General features: G+C 40.4%; 1 protein-coding gene across 6 annotated transcripts in view; it reads left to right on the top strand.

Moving 5' to 3' along the window:
- qkia (QKI, KH domain containing, RNA binding a) overlaps window positions 1-24,568 on the top strand; it is an 85,026-nt gene that overhangs the window by 35,349 nt on the left and 25,109 nt on the right. For all 6 annotated transcript variants that reach the window (XM_069895179.1, XM_069895177.1, XM_069895176.1 and 3 more), the window contains 2 exons: window positions 7,296-7,412; window positions 17,713-17,856. In XM_069895179.1, the coding sequence (XP_069751280.1) occupies window positions 7,296-7,412; window positions 17,713-17,856 (261 nt within the window). The remainder of the gene's footprint in view (window positions 1-7,295; window positions 7,413-17,712; window positions 17,857-24,568) is intronic.

Genomic DNA, 24,568 nt, shown 5'->3' with positions numbered 1-24,568 from the left:
ATGCTCTCCACTTTTTCCACTGTAGAAATTTGCAAGTCTTTAGTGACCTACCTACTTAAAACTCCTCACTAAGTGTAGCCTGCTGGTGAACCTTCTTCATGATCGTATTGAAACGAAGGCCCCGCGATAGATCTTCAGAGATGTTGACACTCAGGAATTTTGAAGTTTACGCTTTCAACTGCTGACCCCTCAATGAGGACTAGTTTGTGTTTTCCTGGTTTCCCTTTCCTGAAGTCCACAATCAGCCTTTAGTTTTGCTCACTTTGAATGCAAGGTTGTTGCGACACCACTCAACTAGCGTATCTATTTTGCCGTTTGAGATTCTACTGATGACCACTGACAGATTCGTTTTGAATTGTGCATGGATGCAGAGTAGAGCAGTGGCCTAGGCACCCATCCTTGAGGTGCACCTGTGTTTTATTGTCAGTCAGGAGGAGATGTAACCAATTCACACTGACTGATTTTCTGATGAGGAACTCAACAATCTAGTTGTAGAGGGAGGCTCAGCCTAGCTTTTAAAATTTCATCCACCTGTGCAGCATCTGTGAATAGGAAGAGTTAATTTTCTGGCTTTTCTAGTAGGCAAACTGAGTTGGTACTGGGGACCTTGCTTGAAAATTGTAAAAAAAAACGTAGTTTTCAAGGATTTTTCTCGTTTATTGACCACGTGCAGTTTTATCTATTCTTTGCATTCAGGAGGGTGAGAAGATGATCAAATTTTAAATTTTGGTTGGCACGTGAGTACATTATGCCCAGTACATGTTTAATGTAGAAGTTGAAATATCAGTTATTTCAATTTCATAACCTACTTTGGAATTAATGGCAATCCAAAAGTTTGGATCTTTAGCTCAGGGGTTTGATAAGTAGCATGTCTGACTCAGTAAATGTAATAAGTCATTTGCATTTCCTGCAACAAGACCTAACCTTTCTGAGCTTTTTTCTTTATATGTATACTGGCTCACTGTTTTCTGATGAATACTCAGTGGTTCTCAACCTTTTTGGGTCTAAGGCCCATCTGGCTTCTGGCCTAACATGGCCTACCAGTGGCAATGACTGAGCAATATTTTTAAGTCAAATGCAGCTCTATAAGAAATGCATCTTTATCTGATTTAAAGTATTGTCTTTAACATTTTTAAAGACCCACATGGAAACATGCTGTGGCCCACTGGTTGAGAACCACTGTTCTAGTGGAGGGAAGTAGTGATTACACCGGTTTTATTGTGACATGGCACTAAACACTGCTTGATCCAAAATACAAGCAGGAACAAGAGCAGAAAATTAACCATTGGAGCTGGCCATGCTAATCACAAGTTTGCAACTAATCCTGATTCTTAAATGCCACTTTTCCAACAGACTCCTGCATATCTAGATTTTGTTGGAACCTAAAAATCTGTTGAACATTGACTATCCTATACATCTTCACAGATAGAGGAACAGAAAATGGGTGGCACAGTTAGCACAATGCTCTTATGGTGTCATCAACCCAGGTTTGAATCTTGTGCTGTCAGTAGGGAGTTTGTATGTTCTCCCCATATCTAACTTTCCTCTGGGTGCTTTGGTTTCCTCCCACCTTTCAAAGCACATGGGAGTTGTAGGTTAATTGGGTGGCACAGGCTCATGGGTCGGAAGGGCCTCTTACCCTGCTGCGCTTTGAAATTGAAAACAAAAATTAAATTTCAAAGGTCTTCCTCTTAAAGAAAGGGAGAAGTCAATACAGCCCATTTAAGTTTATTCTTCCATTTGGGATCACAATGCATCAACTCCCCTTGCCCCTCAAGATCATAGCACATTGGCTGTCCTTGCCGCCCATCATTTTCCCACTCTGTCCCCAGCCCTGAATGTGCAGAACTCAGTTAAGGAAATCCTGGAACAACAAATCTCTCTGCGCAAAGACTACAAGAACCTCCCTGAGCGGTAAATATTTACCTTTCGAGCACCAAAGCCTGGTGAACTTTTTATACCTGGTTGGAAGAAGGAGAAGTGAGATTGAACTGGTAACCAAAGAACTTTTCTTAAATGTACACACACATACACGTGCGCTTAGAATTAGAAGGGGGTTAATTTGGGTAGTTGAGTAAATAGATAAAAGTTTTTATGTTTAAAGTTAATTAAAAACAACATTTGTTTAACTACTTGTCTTGATGAATGACCATTGATGCTGGGTTCTCAGACAACTTCTGTGGTGCCTATTCACTCTACCACACGCTACACTCTCTCCCCTTTCTCCATCTGTCTGTGTTGGAAAACAAACCATCTACAGACATCTATAAACCCACTGGTTCACAATGATCTTGACTACATCCTATTTCTTGTTAGGATTCTATTGCTTTCTCTCAATTAGAGTGTCTACCACATCTGCTTCCAGGATGAAGCTTTCCATTCCTTCGTAGGTTCCCCTCTTCTGCCATGAACTTGGCCCTCACCAATATCTCCAGTCTTTCCTGCACATCTCCAATTTCCCTGGTCTCCATCCTCATCTTATGTCACCCTTGCTCTAGATTACCACCCTTTACCTTTTTTGTATCAGAGGGCTATCTTTGAGCCCTGTTCCTCTCTCCCCATCACCGTTAGATTTCTCCTTCAAGCAGGTTCATGTGGTAAGCTTAGTTTTGTTTTCTACTTCTGAATTCTGCTTTTATCTGGCTGAGTGAGGTCTCTGATCAGTCCACATTTTATTAGAGCTTTTCTTTCAAGTACTGGGCTAACTAAATTGTGTCTGGTTGCTAGACACAATGGATTATTTGCTAACAAAATTGTTTCATGGCTCCTACTAAATGGAAGGGCATATGCGAGTTAAAAACATAGAAGGTAAAGATATGTAACTGACATTTTTGGCCTATGGACATTGCAAGACCTGCTGAGTTCCACCAGCATTTTTGTGTTTTTATGACAATCTGCAGATGGGTGCTTCACTATGAATATTTTCATATTTGAGACTGTTAATTTGTGTCACATGAATATTAATCACTGCATCATAGGCTGGACCATAAAGGTACCTTGAGCTTGATTTTGAACATACAAATTCTATAGTCAGAGTTGTAAATGTAATACGAGTTTTGCAAGCAAATGTGTTGAATAACCCTGACACAGCAATGTGTTATCTTTGATATCCTAGTACAATATCATCCCACACTGTTCACTTATCAATGCAAGCAGGCAGTAACTATGAAAGATTGAGAAAAATGACGTGTTTATTTTGACAGACCCAGTGATGATGGTAACTGCATCCAGTGGCATACTGTTCACCTAAAAAGTTTCTCAAGATTATTATAATGTTCATTTACTGTTTTGGGTTGGCAAAAGTAGAAGCCTGAAATCCACATTCCTGGAGTGGTGTCTAGAATATTTTGACTTGCTGGTTTGAGGAAATGCACTAAGGTTGAAATCCTTGTACCTGAGACCTTCTCAGCATATTTCGCATCTGGCCATTTAGTTTTCATTTCTTCATCTGAAGAGACCAGATAGAAGTTCAACTTGCACAAAGCATCATTTGTAGGTTTTTTTAAATAGAAAACAAATGCATTACAATTGGCTGCACTCTAATAATATGCCATATTTACTGTTAAATTGTACTCTGGTCTGAAATTGTTCAAAAGCTCTACTCTTACTGCTTTTTATTCACTCATTGCAGTAAGCCTTTTGCTATTCTAGATCTGAAACCCGGTATTGCAAATCTAATCAGAATGTATTGTCATGAACGTGCCATGAAATTCATTGCTTTGAAGCAGTGTCACAGTGCAAACATTCATATAAACAACCTCAAAATAAATAAAAAGTGCAAGAAAAAGAAAGTCTGTGGTCCATTATTCATTCAGGAATCTGATTGCAGAGGGGAAGAAGCTGTCCTTATGCTGCTGAGTGCTCGTCTTCAGTCACCTGTACCTTTTTCCCCAATGGTAGCAGAATGAAGAGGGCATGGCCTGGGTGGTGGGGATCTTTGAGGATAGGCTCCTTTCTTAAGACATCGCCTCATGTGGATGTCCTTTATGGAGTGAAGCTAGTGCCTGTGATGTTGCTGGCCAAGTTCACAACTCAAATTTTTTCTTGTCCTGATTATTAGCATGTACATGCCAAATAGTGACGCGACCACCCAGAATACTCTTCACGGCACACCTGTAGAAATTTGCAAGAGTCTTTGGTGACGTACCAAATCTCCTCAAACTCCTCATGAAGTAGAGCTGCTAGTGAGGCTTCTTCATGATTGCTTCGATCCTGGAGGCTCCTGGACAGATCCTCAGATGCTGACACCCAAGGATTTGAAGTTCTTGGCTAATTTTGGTTGCTTTAACATAACAATTACAGCACGGAAACAGGCCATTAGGCCCTTCTAGTCTGCACCAAACCAAACACCCCTCTCTAGTCCCTCCTCCCTGCACAATGCCCATAACCCTCCATCTTCTTCTCATCCATATACCTGTCCAACCTTTTCTTAAATAATACAATTGACTCCGCCGCCACTATTTCTCCCGGAAGCTCATTCCACACGGCTACCCCTCTCTGAGTAAAGAAGTTCCCCCTCATGTTACCTCGAAACCTCTGCCCCTTAATTGATATAAAAATAATGTTGCACGTATAGGAACTCTGAAATATAATGGAAAATGCTGAAGATACTCTGGCCCAGCAGGTATGTAATTAACTACTGTAATTAACTTAGAACTAAGGAAAACTTGCTTATGGACAGGTGAAGACATTGAATGACTGTGGAGATGCACTAAATAGCTGCTAAATTAAATCTGAAACTACTTAAGGAAAAATTAATTTCTAAAAATTTGATGCAAAGTTTGTATGATTTTTATCTGAAAGTGTTGAGATCCAAGGACCAGGAGATTTGTATTCCAAGTCAGAAGAAAATGCTCAATCTTTGCTTATAAAATCAATTGCAGAGGTTGTAGTGGGATTGAGTATTAAAGTGACATTGTGGTCACATTTGGAGACAGAATGGAAGTATTGTCTAATTTGCACATGGTTTACCCGATGTATTGGAGATGACACAAACACAATACAATATATTAAACTGTAAGTAGTACAGTTAAGTCACTGTTTAGATCCCTGAGTGGCATGAAAGAGGTGAAAGGGCAAGTGTTTGTGTTTTCATGAAAAGGAACTATGAAGACCGTTTAAGTATTGATGGAGATGAAAAGAGAAAGCATTGTGGTGGGAGCAGTACCTTGGGAATGGAAAATTGTCTCACAGTAAAGTATGGTACATGATCTAAATGTGAGACTAGTGGAGTACAATATCGATTATAAGCTGGAACAATAAAGCTGGTGTTCAGTTTTAAAATTGTGAATCAATAATTGGACCCTAGCCACTGATATTTGTGAATACAGCAAACAAAATTTCAATGACTTCACTATTCTGTGTGTTTGTACATTATTGCAGAAACTTGAATCTCAGTAGCTCCCAGAACTGGGTCAATACAAATGTATAGGAATTGACATGGAAATAAAGTCAATATCTAAAGCAGGGATGTGCTGTTTAATCGGCATATAATGGACAACTGACTAATTGTACATTGGGTATAATGGTAGGGTTTTTCGCCTATAACGAATCTGCTTGAATGTGACGGTATTTCTTTGTGTCATATCGCCACACATTGTTACATCAGCTCTGATGTCTTGATCCAGAAGATTCAATTTCTGGAATAAATTTAATGACTACTTTATTTATATAATTTGTGATCACCAATTAAAATCTGTGTGTGGGTGCAATCACCCATGTTCTGAACTTTTGTTTCTGTTCTTAATGATCGTAAACTTAATTCTGTGTTTGTGTTCTATTTAAGAAATGTTGTTTTGCAATCTGATGTATTTCAAAGATGCCCTGGGCAAGGGAGTTAAAGGAATTGTCATCATGGCATCCTTGAGCTACGTTTTGCAGTATAGTCTTTGGGTAATTTTGGATTTTTCATTTCTTAACACAAATAAGAATATTTCTTTTGGATTTTTTTTGGAAGCTCAGAATACTTATGGAATGGCTTCTTGGGAGCACAATCTAAATCTGAGGGAAGAAATTCAAATTAGAAGATGCAATTTTGCTTGTACCTGCCAAGAATGCTTCTTAAAAATCGGGAAAAAAAATAAGAAATTCTGCTGTCCTGAAATTTGTTAAAAGATTTGGATATTCCTATCTGCAAATTCTACCTTGTCAAATGAACACTTTAGTCAAAACAGCAGAAGAAAATTGCTTAATTTTCCTATAATAAAGATCCTTCATCTGTTGGTTAATACATTAAAACCCCGTTATTCGGAATTCAAGCAACTGACAAAAAAATGCAGAAAATAAATATCTAAAAAATACAGAAGTTTAAAGTTGGTGCATGCAAAATGCCATCTTATGTGACCAAAAAAATCACCTATCTGGCATCTACCAATCCCCATTGGTACCAGATACCAGTTTTGTTGTATAGCATTAATGCAAAGAAATGTTGGAGAAACTCAGCAGGTAAACAGCATCCATGAGTAAAAAATAGTTGACATTTTGGGTCAGGATTCTTTGAGGACCAAGATAAAAGTTAATTGCATATATAAAGGGGTACAAAGCTGGCTGAGGGTCCCAGAGGTGATGGGATATAGGACAAGATGTGAGGTGGAGAGACAGGCAAACAGGCTGATGACTGGCCATTTATCAAATGCTACCTGGTGATATCGAAGGTCTGGAGCTCGGTTTGCCCAATGATTTGAATAAGTCTGAGGGAGGCTGGAGGTGAATCCATGTCTGTGAAAGGACTCTTGCTGCTTTATGATGGGGGGTGCCAAGCAATGCTAATGGAAACTCTGCCTTTACTGCAAGCAAAAGGTGACGTGTGTCATGTACATTGTTTGTGTTATTACATGACAGTAAAGGAACCGTGAGCTATTTATTGGCTGTTTCTCAAACTTTTCAGTACAAATTATCTATAGGAAGCAATTTTATTGCCATAAATTAAGGGGCAATTTGAAGGTACCCTTTAGTGTAAAGAGCCAAATTACTTTTTTTTTTGAAAGCAGATTATTGAAAATTGAGTATATTTTGAGGGAATTTAACTCTGATTTGTTTTCTTTCCCTACCACATAAAGAAAAATATAGAAGCTTTTTTCAAAAAGAGTTTCCAAAGGCCTTTTTCAGGAAACAATGAAAATGCATAATAATATGTAAAGCCGTACAAAGTTATTTTGACAAATAAATCTTGTAAAGAAAAATAGTTTGTCTTACAAGAATGCTAAGGAGAAAAGTACTGTGCTTGTCTGAAGTGTGCAGAACTGTAGTGACTGAACTTGGTTGCATTCTGACAATGTCCTTTCTGTCTTCCTCAGTTTAACTTCGTTGGTAGAATCCTCGGCCCAAGAGGGCTCACTGCAAAACAACTGGAAGCAGAGACTGGTTGCAAGATCATGGTGAGAGGGAAAAGTTCAATGCGAGACAAAAAGAAGGTAAGCTTAAATACTAGGGGCACAGTGGTCAGCAGAGTGGATGAACACAATACTGGAAAAGCTCAGAAGGTTAAACAGTGTAGCAAAGATAAAGATACACAACCAATGTTTCGGGCTTGAGCCCTTTGTCAAGGATGAGCAAAATGTAGACAGGTTTGTGCTATAAAGTTTAACCATGATGGTCTCAAATTTGCAAAAAAGCCTCTTGTTCATTTGATCCCATTCACATCTCAAGTACAAAATAATTTATGATGAGTCAGGTTCTGTTGAATGATCAGGTAGAAGCTCATATGCTAAAACACCTCTTTTACTGAAATCAACCACAGATCTTTAAGGTGCAGATAATGGCAAAGAAAGTACAGTATTATGGACGTGGGGAAAATTGTAGGCAAAACACAGCCATAATTAAGATGTTGATGCATTTTGCAGAACAGTTCAGGCCACCACCAGTCCTGTCGCTGTACAGCTTCACTGAAGAGTTGACTCAGCTGATTGGATGCTTTGTTTTTCTTCACATAGACTATCACCTGTGTATAATTGCTGGCTCTTGCGCTGCCTTGTTCTGAGAGTTCTTGTTTTAACTGTGTGTGCCTCCCCTGCCTGATATTTGCTTTACCGTGAAGGGCTTAGTTGTACATCTTTATCTTCTATGAATGCTGCGAAACCTGGTGAGTTCTTCCAGCATTTCTGTGTTTTTACTCTACCTTGTTCTGCACACTGCCACATTTAGCCCATATGTAAAAGGGAGTATTGAAAACTAAATTTTAAATATTGAGGTGTAAGTGCTGCACATGACAGGCCAAATTGCCAGCGCGGCAGGGCACAGGGGCTCCACCCCCTCCCCCACCCAGCGCAGAAGTTCCAGGCTGCAGGAGCGCTTTACCAGTGGAATGGCCAGGCCTCTCAGCGCCATTATGACATCATTTCCATGAGCCTGTCGCCTCCCCTAAAAATGGTGCACATGGTTTGACTAAACGGCAGTTACTGGTTTACTTGGTATGGATGGCGTTTATTTCAGAAGTTCTGCCTTTAGCAGTGCTGCAGTGGTGACCCCAAACAGGTTCTAAGTTTTTAGAATCCTGCTGACTCATCCACAGCCCAAGCAGCTGCCACCAATGGATCTCGTGCGGCAGATTAGGCCGTAAGCTTCCACTTGCAGCTGGCTGCAACTTGCAGAATCACAGTTCTCTCTGGGAGGAATATCAGCCAAGAACACTTAAGTTCTAGCACATGGTCAGCACCCTGGACCCCACCACAGCAGCAAAAGTAGCCCAGTTTGTCAAAAAACATGTGGACAGCAAGTATACGATGTTAAATGGTTTTTGCTCTACTCATTTGAACTTAGCCGGCATGAATGGGTCGTTCGCGTGCTTAACACGCAACCCCTCAGAATTGATGTAGGAGTTGGTGGCCTTGCAGATGGACACACAAAGTGCTTCCTGTTTGAGACCCTGTTCCTTTCTAAGTTGCCAGTCCACGTTGCCAAACTGCCACTCTTGGCGTGAAAAGCAGACTGGTTCTTCCGCACTCCGCAACCTGACTCCATCTACGTGCAACTCGTTCGCGCAGTGGGAGCAACAGCACAAACCTCAGCCACCTGGTGTGCCCCCATGGCAGCCATTGCGGCAGCCCAGCCACAATGCAGCAACAAAACAGGGTTCTGCTACTACCACTGTTGGTGGGGCCGCAATGCCTGGTGGTGCGTACTAGCCTACGCCATTTCAGGAAGCAAACCCAGCCTGATGCAGGGAAACGAGCAAGCTGGCTGCCGTTAGTGGCCTCTGCAGTTGTCACCGGAAAAGGCCTGCTTTACCTTTGTGACTGGAAGGCCCAGCAAGAATTCCTGATAGACACCAGTGCTAGTTCCGCCCACGTTCTTTGAGCGGGAGAACAATGCCAAAGGCCTATCCCTACAGGCTGCCAATGATCCAACTATCCCCACCTAAGGGGCACATTGTGTGACAATTCATGCTGGAAATGCTGTTTTCAGGTAGGACTGTACCATTGCCTCAGTAGGCCATGCTCTCCTAGGAGTGGATTTCCTCCGGGCGAATGAACTCTTGGTCGCTCTCAACCGATAACGGCTGGTTAATGCCACCACTTTCCAGGCTTTTCCCTCACACTGCGCCAACACACTTTCCAGCCTTTAGGAGTCCATGCTCTCGAACAAAGCGAGTACACTGCACTGCTCGCTGACTTCCCCGCTCTACTGGCCCTCAATTTCCACAATGCGGAACCAGTACATGGGGTGCAACATCACATTGAGCCAACCGGACCTCCCGTGTACGCACAGGCAAGGTGACTACCCCAAGATGAGCTCCTCCAAGCCAAGGTCAAGTTTGTTATGATGGAGGAATTGTGGATCATTTGCCATTCCAACAGCCCATGGTCTTCGCCACTACACATGATCCCAAAAAACTCTGGTGGCTGGTGCCCCTGAGGTGACGAACTACCGCAGGCTTAATGATGCAACAGATACCCCCATCCTGCACGCATAGAACTTTGCCGCACGACTGCAAGGTGCCCAGATTTTTTCCAAAGTCAATCTGGCTACCACCAGAGTCCAGTGCGCAAGGACGATGTCCGGAAGACTTTCATAATCACTCAGTTTGCCTCTGAATTCTTGAAAATCCTATTTGGACTGAAAAGCGCGGCCCAAACATTCCAGCTCCTCATGGACGTAGTGGAAAGAGACCAGGATGGGATTTTGGTGTACCTGGATGACATCCTCATTGCCAGCCCAGTCGCCAGGACCCACAGACTTTGGGGCTAACCATCAATCCGCCCAAGTGCCCATTTGGTTTTTCCACCATCGGCTTGGGGACTGCATCTCTAGTGAAGGAGCAACACCTTTGCTTGACAAGGTTGAGGTTATTCTGAACTTTCCTAGGACCAAAACCCTCAAGCCTGCAGGAATTCCTTGGGATGTTGAATTTTTATCATCGCTTTCTCCCAGGTGCAGCAGTGGCCTCTCTTCGACCTTGTTAAGCCAAGTAATGAGCCCAGTGGTCTGCAGAAGCACTCCAGCTATTCGAGACCAAAACAGCACTCTCCGAAGCAACGTTCCTGGCGCACTCAGATCCAGACTTAACCCTGTCATTAACCATTGACGCCTCAGACTGGGCAGTGGCCACAGTGCTGCAACTGTTGGTGGATCACCAGTGGCGGCCACTCACTTTCTTCAGCAAACACCTCTGACCACCCGAGCTGAAGTACAGCGCATTTGATTCCGAACTGCTGGCAATGTACCTGGTCATACACCATTTCCTCGAAGGTCGAGGGATCACAGCCTATAGATACCACAAGCCGTTGGTGCAGGCGCTGTGCAAAGTCTTGAACCCCTGGCTGGCAAGGCAACAATGACACCTTTCATACATCTCTTGAATATATAACAGACTTCTGCCACATAGTGGGGAAATCCAATGTGGTAGCTGATGAACTGTCCAGGCCAACGATCTCTGAGGTGATGGGTGGCATCGACACAGCTCAACTCGCCAGGGACCAAGCTGAAGGTGCTGACACACAGGCATAACACACTGCCATCACCAGCCTACAAATTGAGTTCGTGCTAGGTTCAGGAGGCCAAACACTCCTGTGCGATACATCTACAGGCCACCCAATCCTCCCCACGACAGCAGGTATTCAATCATCCGGTCAACAGTCCACCTCATTTTGGATAGGTTCATTCGGTATGAAGTTTCACCCATTGCGCAGAAGTTCCAGGCTGTAGGAACGTGTTGCTGGGGAATGGGCAGGGTCCAGCAGCATTCTGACTTCATTCCCGTGAGCCTGTCTCCTCCCCTAAAAAGGAACGTGTGTTGTTTGAATAAATGGCAGTTACTGGTTTACTTGCTTGCTGTGGACAGCATTTATTTCAGCAACTCTGCCTTTAGCAGGGCTATAGAGGGCCAGATAGATATCAGCCTTATCTTGTAAGGTTCAAGTAATTTAAAAAAAACGTCCTTGACCATTGATGTATATTTGTTTCTCAGGTTGTTTTTTTGGTTTGGATGTATATTTGTTTTACATGTACTGAACCTAATGTAGAAACCCATATATTGATGTGGTGAATAATTTTGCATTGGTTTTGCCTAGGAGTAATTGATTAAAACAGAACTGATGAAGTGCCTGGTCAAAAGACCTTTTAAGTTAAACAACAAAGCCTGCAGATGGTGTGATTGAAGTGAAATACACAATCTCCTCATCTAGAGGAGGTTACAATGTGAACACTGGATGCTGACGAATCACAAGTGTTTCACTTGGAAGAATTGTTTGGGGCCCTGACTGGTGATGAAGGGACAATAATTTCTCCGATGTATTGGAGACCACAACAGGGTTTAATATCTGCTTAGTATGAGCAGATGGTGTTTTCTTTATGGATTAAATTACTTCTATCTGAAATATTAACTTTTAGGAAGTTGTAAGGAACTGCATCTAATTTTCAACTTTTCTCCAGTGTGGCGCAAGTAGTAGAGATGCTCCAGTGCCCCAAGTTCAGTCCTGACCTCGGATGTGGCATAGGAGTTTTTCTTGTAACTTTACAGTTTCTCTCTGGGTGCTTTGTGTCAAAAATGCTTTCTAGATTAACGAGTCATTAGAAATTACCCTGAGTGTGCAGGTGAATGAAAGAAACTGCAGGGGGTCGATGGGAGTAGGAGCCGGTGTAGAAAGACTTGGAGACAAAAATCTGATTTATAAGATGTATTGCTCTTCGCGTGAAAACAAATGAGCAAAATTAACTAATTTGTGTGTCTAAACTAGATGAAGTTGACAATAATTTGTCTGGTCTGCAGGCAATTTGAGTGGCAATAATAAATGTCAATCTTAAATCTATAAAACACAGGGGTAATCTGGGTATTCTTTCTTGCCAAAAATCTTGTAAAAGCAATTGATTTTAAGTTTGCTAAGCAATGTGGCATTGTGTAATTTTTACAATAAAAAAAAATTTAATCATAATGGTGCTTCTGACTTTACTGCCATCTGGTTAAAGTCTTAGAAGCGATTCATGCTTGCTCATGTTTGCTTTGAAAGTTTAGAATTTTCAAAGAAAAAAACTGCTTTTTTTGGGACCTTTTTCTTCTGAAAGATGTTTTGGCAGCATTTGGTAAGTTCTGCCAAGTCATCTTCCAGTAATAAAGTCATTTCCCATGCTGATGTTTCTAAAGATTCTTATGCTGTTGAGTTCCAACAATTTAACTATTAAATCAGGGTATAAAAGTTTGATTTCATAAATGAATTGGTACTTTATAATTTCAATATTTGGCATCTATTTTGTCTAGCACCAATAGGTTCAATAATAGCTCTTCCCCCCCCCCCCCCCGCCAACAGCCATTAGCTCCTGACCCTGCCCTATTCAGAAACTATGGCTCCACAAAAAGACTATTGAAATGCACTTTTTTTGCAATATAAACTTTGAATATTCATCTTTATATTCATTTAATGTATGTTAAAATATTTTTTTTACTAATACTTGTTTGGCAGCAGTAGGTATTTTGGTGCATGTGTATGTTATGACAGTAAACTTGTTATTAGTTTGGCCTTGTGTTGAGAAATGTGCTCTGCAAATCAAATATATAAATCATATATGCTGGCATCTCGAATGATCTTTGAAACTTAAAAATGTCACCTCAAAATCAGGGGGTCATCTTGTCATTCAGGTTCCTTACCATTCAGCATGGGTGATCATGTCTCTCCATCCATCACAATCTCTGACCCTCTGAGTTATAGTTGTTACCTCCCCGTTCTCCTTTGGTAAAGGCTCCCTTCTTTGAGTTGAGACAATAGTCAATGTTGAGTTCATGATTATACATAGGGAAAAATACTGGTTTTCCGTTGCTGCCTTCAGTTACAGTGTCCATACTGGACAAGTAATCCTGGCCATTGAAAAGCAAATTTATCAGCCCAGCGTTTTTAGTCTTACAACCACAAGTTCCAATTTGTAGAATCTGCTTGTAAAAACCATCTGCAATCCATGGCTTCATGCCTTCCTGATTGGGAGGTTAAACAGGCACTACACCTTGTCCAAAGGTGACCTGTAGGCTATTGGAGGAAAGAATGCCTTAAACCTCTTTGCTGAGTAATTGCACAGCACAGCCATGTGCAGAGAGTATAAACTCTGAAACTTGACAGCAAAGTCTCAACACTATTGCTATATTCCCTCCCCTCCATATCCTATCCCCATCCCACCAGTTCTGACACGTGTCCCAGTCAGTCCCGATGCCACCCTCCTCATGCTGACAACCCAGCTCATCTCCATACAAATGATAACTACAAAAACTATGTGCACCATTTCTGGACTGTCTCCATTTCAGGATCCTCTTGGATTGTGTGCCCTTTGAGAGGCATTACACATTCAGTGGGGCAAACCCATGGTCTGGGTACTTCAATTTCATCGCATTGGGGGGAAAAACATCAAAGTTCACTTGCAACAGCCAATGGTATTGCTACAGTAAAGGTCTGGAAAAACTCAGCAAGTCGTGCAGCATCCATAGGAAGTAAAAGGCAGTTGTTTCGGGTCTGAATAATTTGGACCTTTGAATTCATGGCTGTTAGTTTAAAAGCAATACAATTGACCTTAATACGTGATATTTAAGTATCTGGAATTGATTTAATTATCTTTGAGCAACCTGTTTCCTTTTTTTAAATGTAGAATTATTTTATTTCCTATGTGGTGTCAGCCACATTGAACCTCCTGCTCAGGAATGGCATAAAAATTTATCTTAACTCTATGACATTTAATGATTTAAAAACTATTTCTGTTACACACAGAGCACCCTCAGCCTCGTCCTATATTTGTAGCTATTCACGGAGTTCATTCTAGTTTTTGTATGCTTTCCAAAGATGCATCCTTAAAGTATGCGGAGAAGTTATCACAATTCTATGGATAATTTTGATGGAATTGTCCAACTGTGATCCATGAATTGTACTAATTTTCTGATATTAAATTGATCCTACATCAATTGATACTCAAGAAATTGATACTCAAGAAACCCCTACAGAAATCCTCAAGGTGGTTGGGCATCACATAGTTGTCATCCTTCCAGCAGTTTCTGCAATCAAGTCATCCCCAAACGTGGTGCCCTGCACTCCTTTTAGACTCTGATGTTGAAGTCAAGAAGGGGGCCATTGTGTTGTCTGGGCAGCACAAGCCCTCCTCATACTTTGTCCTGGCATGCACCCTTGAGAGGTCACTCCAGTCTCATCTTGCAGTGAGAGTACAACACAGAAGACAGCAGTTACGGGTTATAAGTCCTGACTCTAATGGCGTAGAGTTGGATGCCATGGGTTGTCTTTGATGGTGGGAGGGACCATCATGTCCCACTGGTCACCTCCTGGTGTGTCAGAAACTACTTTGGTGGCTTGGCCATGCACACCATGTAGAGGATGGTCGCATCCCAAAAGACTTGCTGTATGGTTGTCTGGCTGAAGGATCTTGACCCACCGGCTGGCCACAGCTACAATTAAAAAATGTCTGCAAGAGTGACCTGAAATTCGTGCACATCGATGTGGCCAACTGGAACCCCCCTGCTGATGACTGGACACTGGAGAAGCGCTGTCAGAAAGGGCATAAAGAGCGGTGAGGAATAGTGGACGTGTCAGCTGGAGGACAAGAGGACACGGAGGAAGCAGAGACAACAGAGCCAGTTGACCACAACCCATCATTTAGACTTAATCTGCAGCAAATGTGGCAGAGATTGTCATGCCAGAGTGGGCCTCATGAGCCATTCCAGATACTGCTCTAAAACTAACTGACTATCCACGGTACACCATTGTGTTCGAGACAGAAGAATGCCTACAAATTCTTGGGTAAGGGGTAGAACTGGGCAGTGCTGGATGGGAACTGATAAGGTTAGAAGCCGTGACAGGGAAATAACCAGAAGTGACGAGATTGGAGATGATGGCTCGATGTTCTTTGGTGTCCTATTGTAAGGGTCAATTAGAGGAGTCTGAGGGCTGTCATCTGGCCTCAGCAAAGGTAGAGGTTCATTTACTTCAAGAATTAAACCTTGCTCTTGTTCTGCCCATCTGTTTTGATGGTTGTCACCAGCAGTTTCTTTGCTGATGGATGGAAGGATGACCGATTTCGGTAAACTGGTAAAATGTACAAAATGATTTATTGTTTTATCCCTGCAAGTTGGCAGAATAATAAATATATTTTCAACATGTCCATAGTCAGAATTTGAATGGTTTTTATCAATTAATATAATGCTGAAGTGGTGGGCTGGTCGTTGAATAAACTAGTATACCTTTGAATAATTTTTAAGCTTGTATAATGAGTTTAAGATTCAATTTGTCATGTGTGTGCACTTGAATAGCTTGAGACAAATGTGAGACGAGCATCCCAGTTGGGTGAATGTGCATTCTATTAAACCACAACACAGCTAAATGGTAGTGGCTTTCATCCCTGCAGAGCAGCAAAACCTGAATTTAAATCCAATGATGGAAGGGATTTAAACTTTAATTTTTATTGATGTTTATAATAATACAAAAATTAAACAGTACAATAATATAATGAAATATAAATTTCAAGAAAAAGTTTAAAAAAAAACATAAAAAGATCTTTAAAATATTTAATGCCCCATATGTGCCCATCTTAAAAGCTGTGCAAGGGTAAAAATGATTAGATAAAATAGGACTAGCAAGGGAAAAATTCTGAAATCCAAAAACCTAAACTGTGCCAATATTCTCAAACTATACTTAAATATCAGATTATCAGTTAACTTGTCCAAAAAGGACCCTAAAATTGCCAATATTCTTCATAAAATTTAATTCCATTTCTACCCATGAAGGGTGGTCATATCTTGCTTTTAAATAAGGGATTTTCATGTACTCTTCAGCTTCAGCATTCTGGATTAGTGCAGAAGTGCACCTGATGTAGGTTTGTTTGCTGACTTTAGATGATGTCATACAATTTATGGAAATTGAAAGATGCAAATCTTATTTCAATTAGATATTGCCTGGATATCTTCTACATTCAACTCTTTATTCATATTATTCTTCAGCACATCACTGGTTGTAGGTAATATGGGGGAAAAATATTAAACAACAAAATGGAGAGATTGGAGCACAAATATAGGGGGGGGGGGGCAAAATGAGCTTTGGTGTTGTCCTCAAATGCAGAATTGTTCACTGGTTGTGATTTGATTTTTGTGCCATTCTGATTTCTGCTTCCTACTAATGATCCAGTAAGAATTTTGACCTTCATCAGCTCCCTTCTCAATATTTATTTAAGTTTGAGCCCTTTACATGTTTTTGTTATTGTATTTTTGTGTGCAGCTACATGAGATATTGGTTATCCTTTTTAAATTGATGCCCAACATAAATAATATCCTTGGAACCGGTATATCTTTTTACAAGAAATGATGAACATTATGTAGTTCTGAAGAGATGATCTCATCTTGAGTCTGGCATTTTTGATTTGAATATTCCAGAAAAACTTAATCAGATAACAAAGATCAGATTATTGAAAGAACATTCTGGGAGAAACCCATCATGTACTGACTTTCTTTATATGGTGGGATGGTCTTTGGAAGCTGAATATTTAATTAATAGCAGGTCAGTCTTTCTGGAGTAGAATGTAGTACTTAGCTGTTGTCAGCAAAAGAAAATCTGAAAGTCTGTCCCTGGTAAGGAATGAGGTCCATTTTTAGATGTCTAAGTTCATTTGTCTGCAACTGAGACTGAGAACAATTACTAATGGTGGAGAGGGAAAACTAGTGTTTTTTTTCAAATATACGTTGGACTTTTGAATTTTAATGTTATGGATGCTCCTATATACCAGTTCCCATAAGTGGAGTTTATAACCTGGTTAGGGGACCTGAACTTTGAATGTTTTTGCATTTGTTAACTAAGTGCTGGTAGAAGGATGTGTGCTTTGTAACCAGATAATTTGACAGGAGATGCAGTAAATCCTTGCAGTTTTGATAGTTTTAGCTTGAAGATCAAATGGAATGGGTTCCAGGTATTTGGGGTAATATACTTGGAGTGCTCATTTGTTAAATTATAGATGATGTTCTGGATAATCTGCTTGGAATTGATTCAAAGTAAATTTCACCATTCTAATGCATTATCTTTGTTATCTAGTGTTACTCAAGTGCTGCATAGTTTTTAAATCTGTAATTTGCTTCCATTGATTTACTTTTGGCCAATGGATCCAGTATAAAAACATGGTGGGAAGGCTTTGGATGCCTCAAAGCATTAGAGGAAGGGAAAGGTGCACTGAAGGCTTTGTGTGGTCATGCTCCAGGTGGACCAAATATTGATTCTCTGTTCTATACTTTTCTGTTTCTTATCCTTGCAGGAAGAACAGAATAGAGGAAAACCCAACTGGGAGCATCTGAATGAAGAGCTCCACGTATTAATAACTGTGGAAGATACTCAAGACAGAGCAGAACTAAAGTTAAGAAGAGCTGTTGAAGAGGTTAAGAAACTTCTGGTGCCTGCAGTAAGTTTCTCAGCTGCTTCTCTGGTTTTCAGAAAAGCTGCATTATTTTTGGATTAAAAGTTTAACTGGTCTATAGTGCAAAGGAAATAAATCAATATAGTTTAGTCGTTTCTGGACTTGCCTTAATTGCTATTGCCATTTGTACTCTTGCCAATGGTGGGTTTAAGTAATGTTTATGAAGTTACATCCAAATGGTAGGCATCTTAAACTCTGTTCAAGGAAGCATTGAAAATGGGAATGAACAAATCCCTGATTTCTTTCATGTCAATGCTGTAAAAGAATTTTGAGTTACTTTGTTTTAACTCTGGATTAATGCACTTGGCACTCCTGCACATTAAGCATGTCACCATTTCTTGTATGAATACTAAAACCAGTTGGCAATATCATCTTGTTTCTTGGGAATGCTTTATCCATCCAAGTGTTGCATCAGTAGCTTTTGTTAAACTAAAATGAGCATCCTTGGATCTCTGAGCATAATAATAATAATCTTGAGTGACCTGGTCAATGACCATCTATGCCTGTGTACAGCAAGAACTGGATTGCAACCTAGCTTGCTTTTAAATTCCAGCCAGTGACCAATGGCTTGGTCATCACCTCCAATTCACTGCTCAAGCATAAATCGTTTAATTTCCAAGAGCAGATCAGATCCTAGGCATTCTGTATTGAATGACCCAGTCATGTATAACATTCAAGTCATTGATGGAAATCTGCCTAATTGCCTAGATAAAAGCTGCATGTGAAGTGTTTAATACCAAAGTAGACATTTTGCCACATATTCAGCACCACGAAAATCCCTGTTCTGTGACAGATCATGTACTATTTTACATTTTTTTAGGTGTTTATTGGTCAATGCAATAGCCAGCTTTTATTGTCTATTCCCAGTTGCTCTTGATAGGATCATGATAATGAGATGCCTTGAAATGCTGTGGTTCTGATGGTCAACAGCACCCAGTAGATGTTCTCCAAACAAGAAGGAATGGTGATGCATTAAATCTGGTAGTGTGAAACTTGGGACACTTTCAGGTGGTCTTCTCTTGTGCATGTTGCTCTTAGTAGTAGTGTGTCCTTTGGAAGGTGCTGAATGTTTTGCAGATGGCACACAATGCAGTTCATAGCTCACTGGCGATGGAGGAATAAAATATTTAGGGAGGTAAATGAGTTGCCAATCAAGTGGGCTGATTTATGGATTCAAGCTTTATTGAAGTCGGTGTGTAATGTACTCAATATTTGTTTATCTGGTGATATGTTATTCATAGATCCAATTCCCATCTTGAATGAATTTTTTAAGAAGCTCTGAGTTATGCCAACAATATTCAATAATAGACTGAGTGGGAATATGTATAAATGTATTCCTCCCACCTGGATCTTTTGGTAAATACAGTGGGGGGAAAATCTCAAACCCATCACTCATCTTTGTTGCCACCTTGCTCCTTGTCACTCTATCCCCCACCCCTTTGAGAAGAACCTCCCTCTTTCCAGTTTACCACAATCCAGGAAGGGCTTGAATATCGCATATTCTTCAGATGCCGTGCTCGAACTGGCGAATGTTTTTGGAACAGTTTTGTTAACTGCCATTTAGCATTTTGATTGATTTATGTTAATGCATAACAATTGAAGGCATATTTTTGGAGATCTATTGGATACATGAGCAGGCATTGGTGTTTTTTTATCTGCATAATCTATCCCTTGTAGATAATGGGGATTGAGTGTTTTCATGGACTCCTTACTTGATAGTGGAGATTAAAAATATATGCTGGCATTAAGATTTTTCCGGCATCTCTTCAATTAATTGAGCAAAAGTTTTCATCTGCAGCCAATTTACTCTCAATTTTTAAAAATTTTGTTAATTAACACTTTGCATTCCAAAGTCTTTCAGCTCCAAATTTCATCTCCACTTTACCAAAATAAATACTCAAATGTTGTGGGAATTAGTAACCAAAACTTGATATTTTATAGCTTTATTGATACTAATTAAAATTTTTGGGGTATTGAAAATACCAAAGATTTACAATCTCCAAAGACTGCAAATGCTCATTTCTTGACTAAATTCAAGGCTGGTCCATGGAGATCAAACCAAAAAGCAGTCTTGAACCTCATGGTCTTATGGGAAGAAGATCGGGCTTAAAGAATAGTATTGCCCTACACTTTCTGCTTATTCTTTAGAATTGATGTAAATGAGCAACATTAATACAGTGAGCCCAGGCACCTGGCATTCTTAAACAACTTCTCAATCATGCTTGAATAAAACTGAAGTTCTAGGTGAAGTTTCTCTGACTTTAAATTAGGTAAGATTACATCAACACCATCTTATATCAATTGTGTTGATGGATTTTTATTTTACCGGTCTGAAGAATGTCTGACATCTCGGCATTGGTCGTTCACACATGAATGACCATAACTGCAAATCTCCATTCCTTTTCTCAAGTTTAGACAGCATACCAGAAGTGCGCTTTACACACCATCGATACTTCTTATTCCTTAGCCCGCTGTTCACGGAATGCCTGCTGTTCACTTTAGACTGCAGACCTTCCAGGAAATTTGAGGTTTAGGAGGTAAAATGTTGGAATGAAATGGCACCCTCATTCCCGTTCTGAGCTTTTTACACAGCATGCATTCTGGGAAAATGGGAATAATTTCCTAGAACACAGCAGCTGTGTGTGTATTTTTAAAAAAAAACTTTAAATGAAAGAAATGCCTATATGTATTCAACCACATGCAGCTTAGTCAGTTTTTCACTGCAATTAAATGCAACTCCATTCATGAACATTTTATTTTGGTTTGCATCAGAACTCTACAAGTCTACTTCTGAGCTGAACATTAATGGTATTTATTTGCCTGCCCTGCAGTATGCTTACTTGTGTTTTATGCATATCAATCTGTAAAAAGATGGAATGGGAATAAGGGACTCATGCCCATTCCAATATTTTACCTGTTATTTTTAAGGATCGCCTGCAGTCTAAACTGACTGCAGGTGATCCGTGAACGATGCGCTAAATATCCAGTCTCCTTAAGTACTGCATTTCAGGTTTTCTGTTTAAATTTGCAGTGCGATAAGAGTTTTTGGTTGTTCCTGTGTGAACGGCCACTCCCGGAAGATAGGGAGACACTTCAGAACAGAAAAATCATGCAAGTTCTGTTTTTTTTAAAAAAAAACGTAACTGCAGTTTCTCTCTCAATAAGTTGGTATACTCAAGATTTTCAAGTGATGTTAGGTAACATTGGGAAAAGGACTCCAGGTTTGCAGACTCATCAGAATGATGGAGCGTAATGTCATTTGAAATCAATATTTAATGAAGTTCTTCTGCCCACCGCATAGCAGAAAAAAGCCCTTCAATGGCTAACATCAAGGATTAGTGACTCATCTATTGGAGTTTAATTTCCTAAATTTACATTTAAATAGCAATGATGTACCTAAAGCATACCATTGAAATGAATGTTTATTTGATTCTTTGGATGCAGAGCGAATCTTGATTTGTAACTTTAGTGGGGATTTTTTTGCGTCATTCCTATAGTAGGCCACTTTATTGCTCACTTTTGATCAAAATGGATCAAATGATTTGTAAAATTTAATTTAAATATTTTTGTAATATTTGTGCCTAGTTCATTCTATTAATAGAAATTTTAAGCTAAAAATATGCTTACAGGCAGCCTTTGTAATTCTAATTTGTATGGTACTATAACTTTCCATCTATATGGTTTGGTAAATATTTTCAGGGTTTTAAGGATTTCTAATCATTATGAAATGATTAAATTCCAGTTAATAATTCACTTACATTTTAATTCTGAGTAATATGATGAATTGTAGAAATTTGCATGTGGAAGATGCTCTTAAATTGCAATTTATAATCAATTATTTTTAATAAATATAGTTGAAGCTCAGGAATGCCATCTACATTTCTGGCTATTTTTGACAGGTGATTTGGCTGTGAATATTTTTGTGTGAGAACTTTGGTTTTAAATTGAATTGTTTAGCTGGTGGTTGCATCAGCTCTCCAACAAAGATCTTGCAGTATCTGCTTTTGTTGAGCCATTTCTGGCTTAAAACTGACATTTGACTCTACCCCAGTTTCTCAAAATCTGATGCATTTGTCCTGCTGGACAGTTTCAATGCCCTTGCTAACTGATAATGGAGATAGTCATTTGCAGATTGACTTTTTTCATGAATTTTAAGTGCTCAAAACTAATTCAGGTACTTGAGAATTGCCACCATTTGATTCACTTGAGTATTTGATACGCTATGCAATTTGCCAATTCTGTGCTTTTGGATAAGTAGTTGTAGGCAGCTAATTGAAAATGGCAATTTTTAGACATACATTATGGTAACAGGCCCTTTTGGCCTATGAGCCAGTTCCACCCAATTGATGTAAAATCCTAGGGACGCTTTGAACAGTGGGGCGAAACCGGAGCACCCAGAAGAAACCTACACAGATGCAGGGAGAATGTACAAACTCCTTAGAAACAGTGCAGGATTCAAACCCTGGTCCCAATCGCTGTGCTGTAACAGTGTCATGCTAACCGCTACACTAACTGTGCTGCCTTCAAATGGTAACATTTGTATGCTCCTGGTACAAGCCTTCCAGGAAATTTGATTTGAGAACTGTTTACTGTTCTGGTGAGTGAAAAAGCAAATAAATAATGCTGGCACTCATAGTAGTTCTATGTTTGAAGGAATGGTTGCTTTTTTAAGGAAGATCAGAATTCTCTACCTATGAAAAGGTTTTGAAAACTTCAAAGCCTGCAACTCGATGAAACATTGTGAAATTTGAGGGCACAGGATAATGAAAGTCGTGAGGGGTGGAATAGTTGATTGTGGAATGAGTGCAACTTGAACTGGTGCTTGGTTTCAGGAGTTTGACAGTTGCCCTGGGTAGTTTGAAAGAGTGCAATCTTATTGAGGAAATTGAGTTTGCGCATTTGGTAGATGCTGAATAAATCAAGAAGTATCGTGAAACATTTCAGCAAAATGATCATTCCCAGATATTATTACTTGTTGGTGTATTTGCCATGCTTGTAATTAGTTCTTGTGTTCCATGTAAAATTTTAGAATGGTATGAAGTTTTAAGATTTGTTATCAGAGAACTGCACAAACAAATCTATTTACTGCCTAATTTCTTTTTTTAAATTTCTTTATTGAATTTAACATACATATCCTTCATACAAAGTCTAATACAGTACATCTCTGATTATCTGAAATCTGGGATTCTCCAAAATCCCCATTTATCCAATTTTTAAAAAAAATTTTTGATAAATGAGGATATCAAAAAACAAATCAGAAATCCTCATTTATTTGGGGTGGGGGGGGGTTGCCAAGTGATGATGTGGGGCTATATTTGAATTCTCTACTCTCTGAAAAAGTTTTTATCTTAAAAAGTTAAGTCTGAACTGACTGCAAGAAAATAGAAGAGGAAGCTATCGGAAGGCCTTCCGCACAATAAACAGTGCCTCCAAAGAAAGATAAACTGACTGTTACTTTTCAAGAACTTGAACAAGAAAAAGAAGCTGATAAAGAGAGGCCGACCTCAAAGAAGGATCCTGGAGCTCTCCAGAAGGCAAGTGCCCATGGTGACAGACCTGGAACTGGTGAGACCTTGGACAAGGTCTTCCCCACCAATGGCCAACTTCCACGGGTGAAGAAATGATACTGCGCATGTGTGACTCCTAGCACATGCCCAGAGCACAAAGAAAAGGAGGCAATTTTTTTTAAAAGACTCAAGAAGCCTCCAGCTCCAGTGATGAAAAGGAGGAGCAGGAAGAAGAAGAAATGTTTGTTGAACAGAGTTTTGGATAAAAAAAACTATAGGAGAAAATAAAGGAGTCTTGTATATCTACAACTGAAATGAAGAAGTGTGTGGATTCTTTCCAGCAATCTTTGTTACAGTTAACAATGGAAGTTTAAAAAAAAATGTAATGAGGGTATAATTGAAAATAAGGGTTTTATGAAGAAGGTAGAGAGAACGCTGTCTCAATTGGAACAAAATTTGAAGTGATGGACGCAAAAATTAAAGGGTATAGCAGCAGCTACACTGCTACTGAAAGAACATACAACTAGTCTGGTTGAGCTCAGTGAGCAGAACTGATTTATTGCAGGCTGCTGGGCTGGATTTATACTCCCAGCCCGGACCTGGCTGAGAACCGCGCTGGGAGGGCTGACATCACCCGGGCGTCACGTGGTCCTCCAGCGCAGGCTTCTGAGCCCTGTTGGGGGAGGGGAGGAAGGGAACACACCCAACGGCGCCATTTTGTCCGGCTGCCCCGCCTTGTGGATTACAAGCAGGGCCGGTTCCCCTGTCTAGTGATGTGCCACCACACAGCGCTTCTCTTCCTCCCCCCCCCCCCCCCCCAGAACCGGCGCCAATATAGCTTGGCAGCCTCGCTTCTTGGGCTGGGCTACAATCACTGGTTTGGTGGGGTCGAGGTGTGCTGGCTTCAGCCTGTCCACAGTAAATAGTTCCCGACTGTAGCCGATGTCCAGTGTGAACGTAGAGCCTGAATGCTGGACAACCTTGTACAGCCCCTCGTAAGGTCTCTGCAGAGGTGCCAAATAAAAATTTACTCTGAACCATTCCCGGACGTGCTTGAACTCTTGCACGGGCACCCTGATGTGCTGAACCATTCCCGGACATGCTTGAACTCTTCCACGGGTGCCCTGGTGTGCCTGTGTACCTTGGACATTTGGCAATGGGTGCATGTCCTGGCCCAGCCTGCGATCTGC

This window comes from Narcine bancroftii, chromosome 8, assembly GCF_036971445.1.
Source record: "Narcine bancroftii isolate sNarBan1 chromosome 8, sNarBan1.hap1, whole genome shotgun sequence".
Taxonomy (NCBI): Eukaryota; Metazoa; Chordata; class Chondrichthyes; order Torpediniformes; family Narcinidae; genus Narcine; species Narcine bancroftii.
The sequence above is the reverse complement of the archived record's forward strand: the minus strand, read 5'-3'. Positions and strand labels throughout refer to the sequence as shown.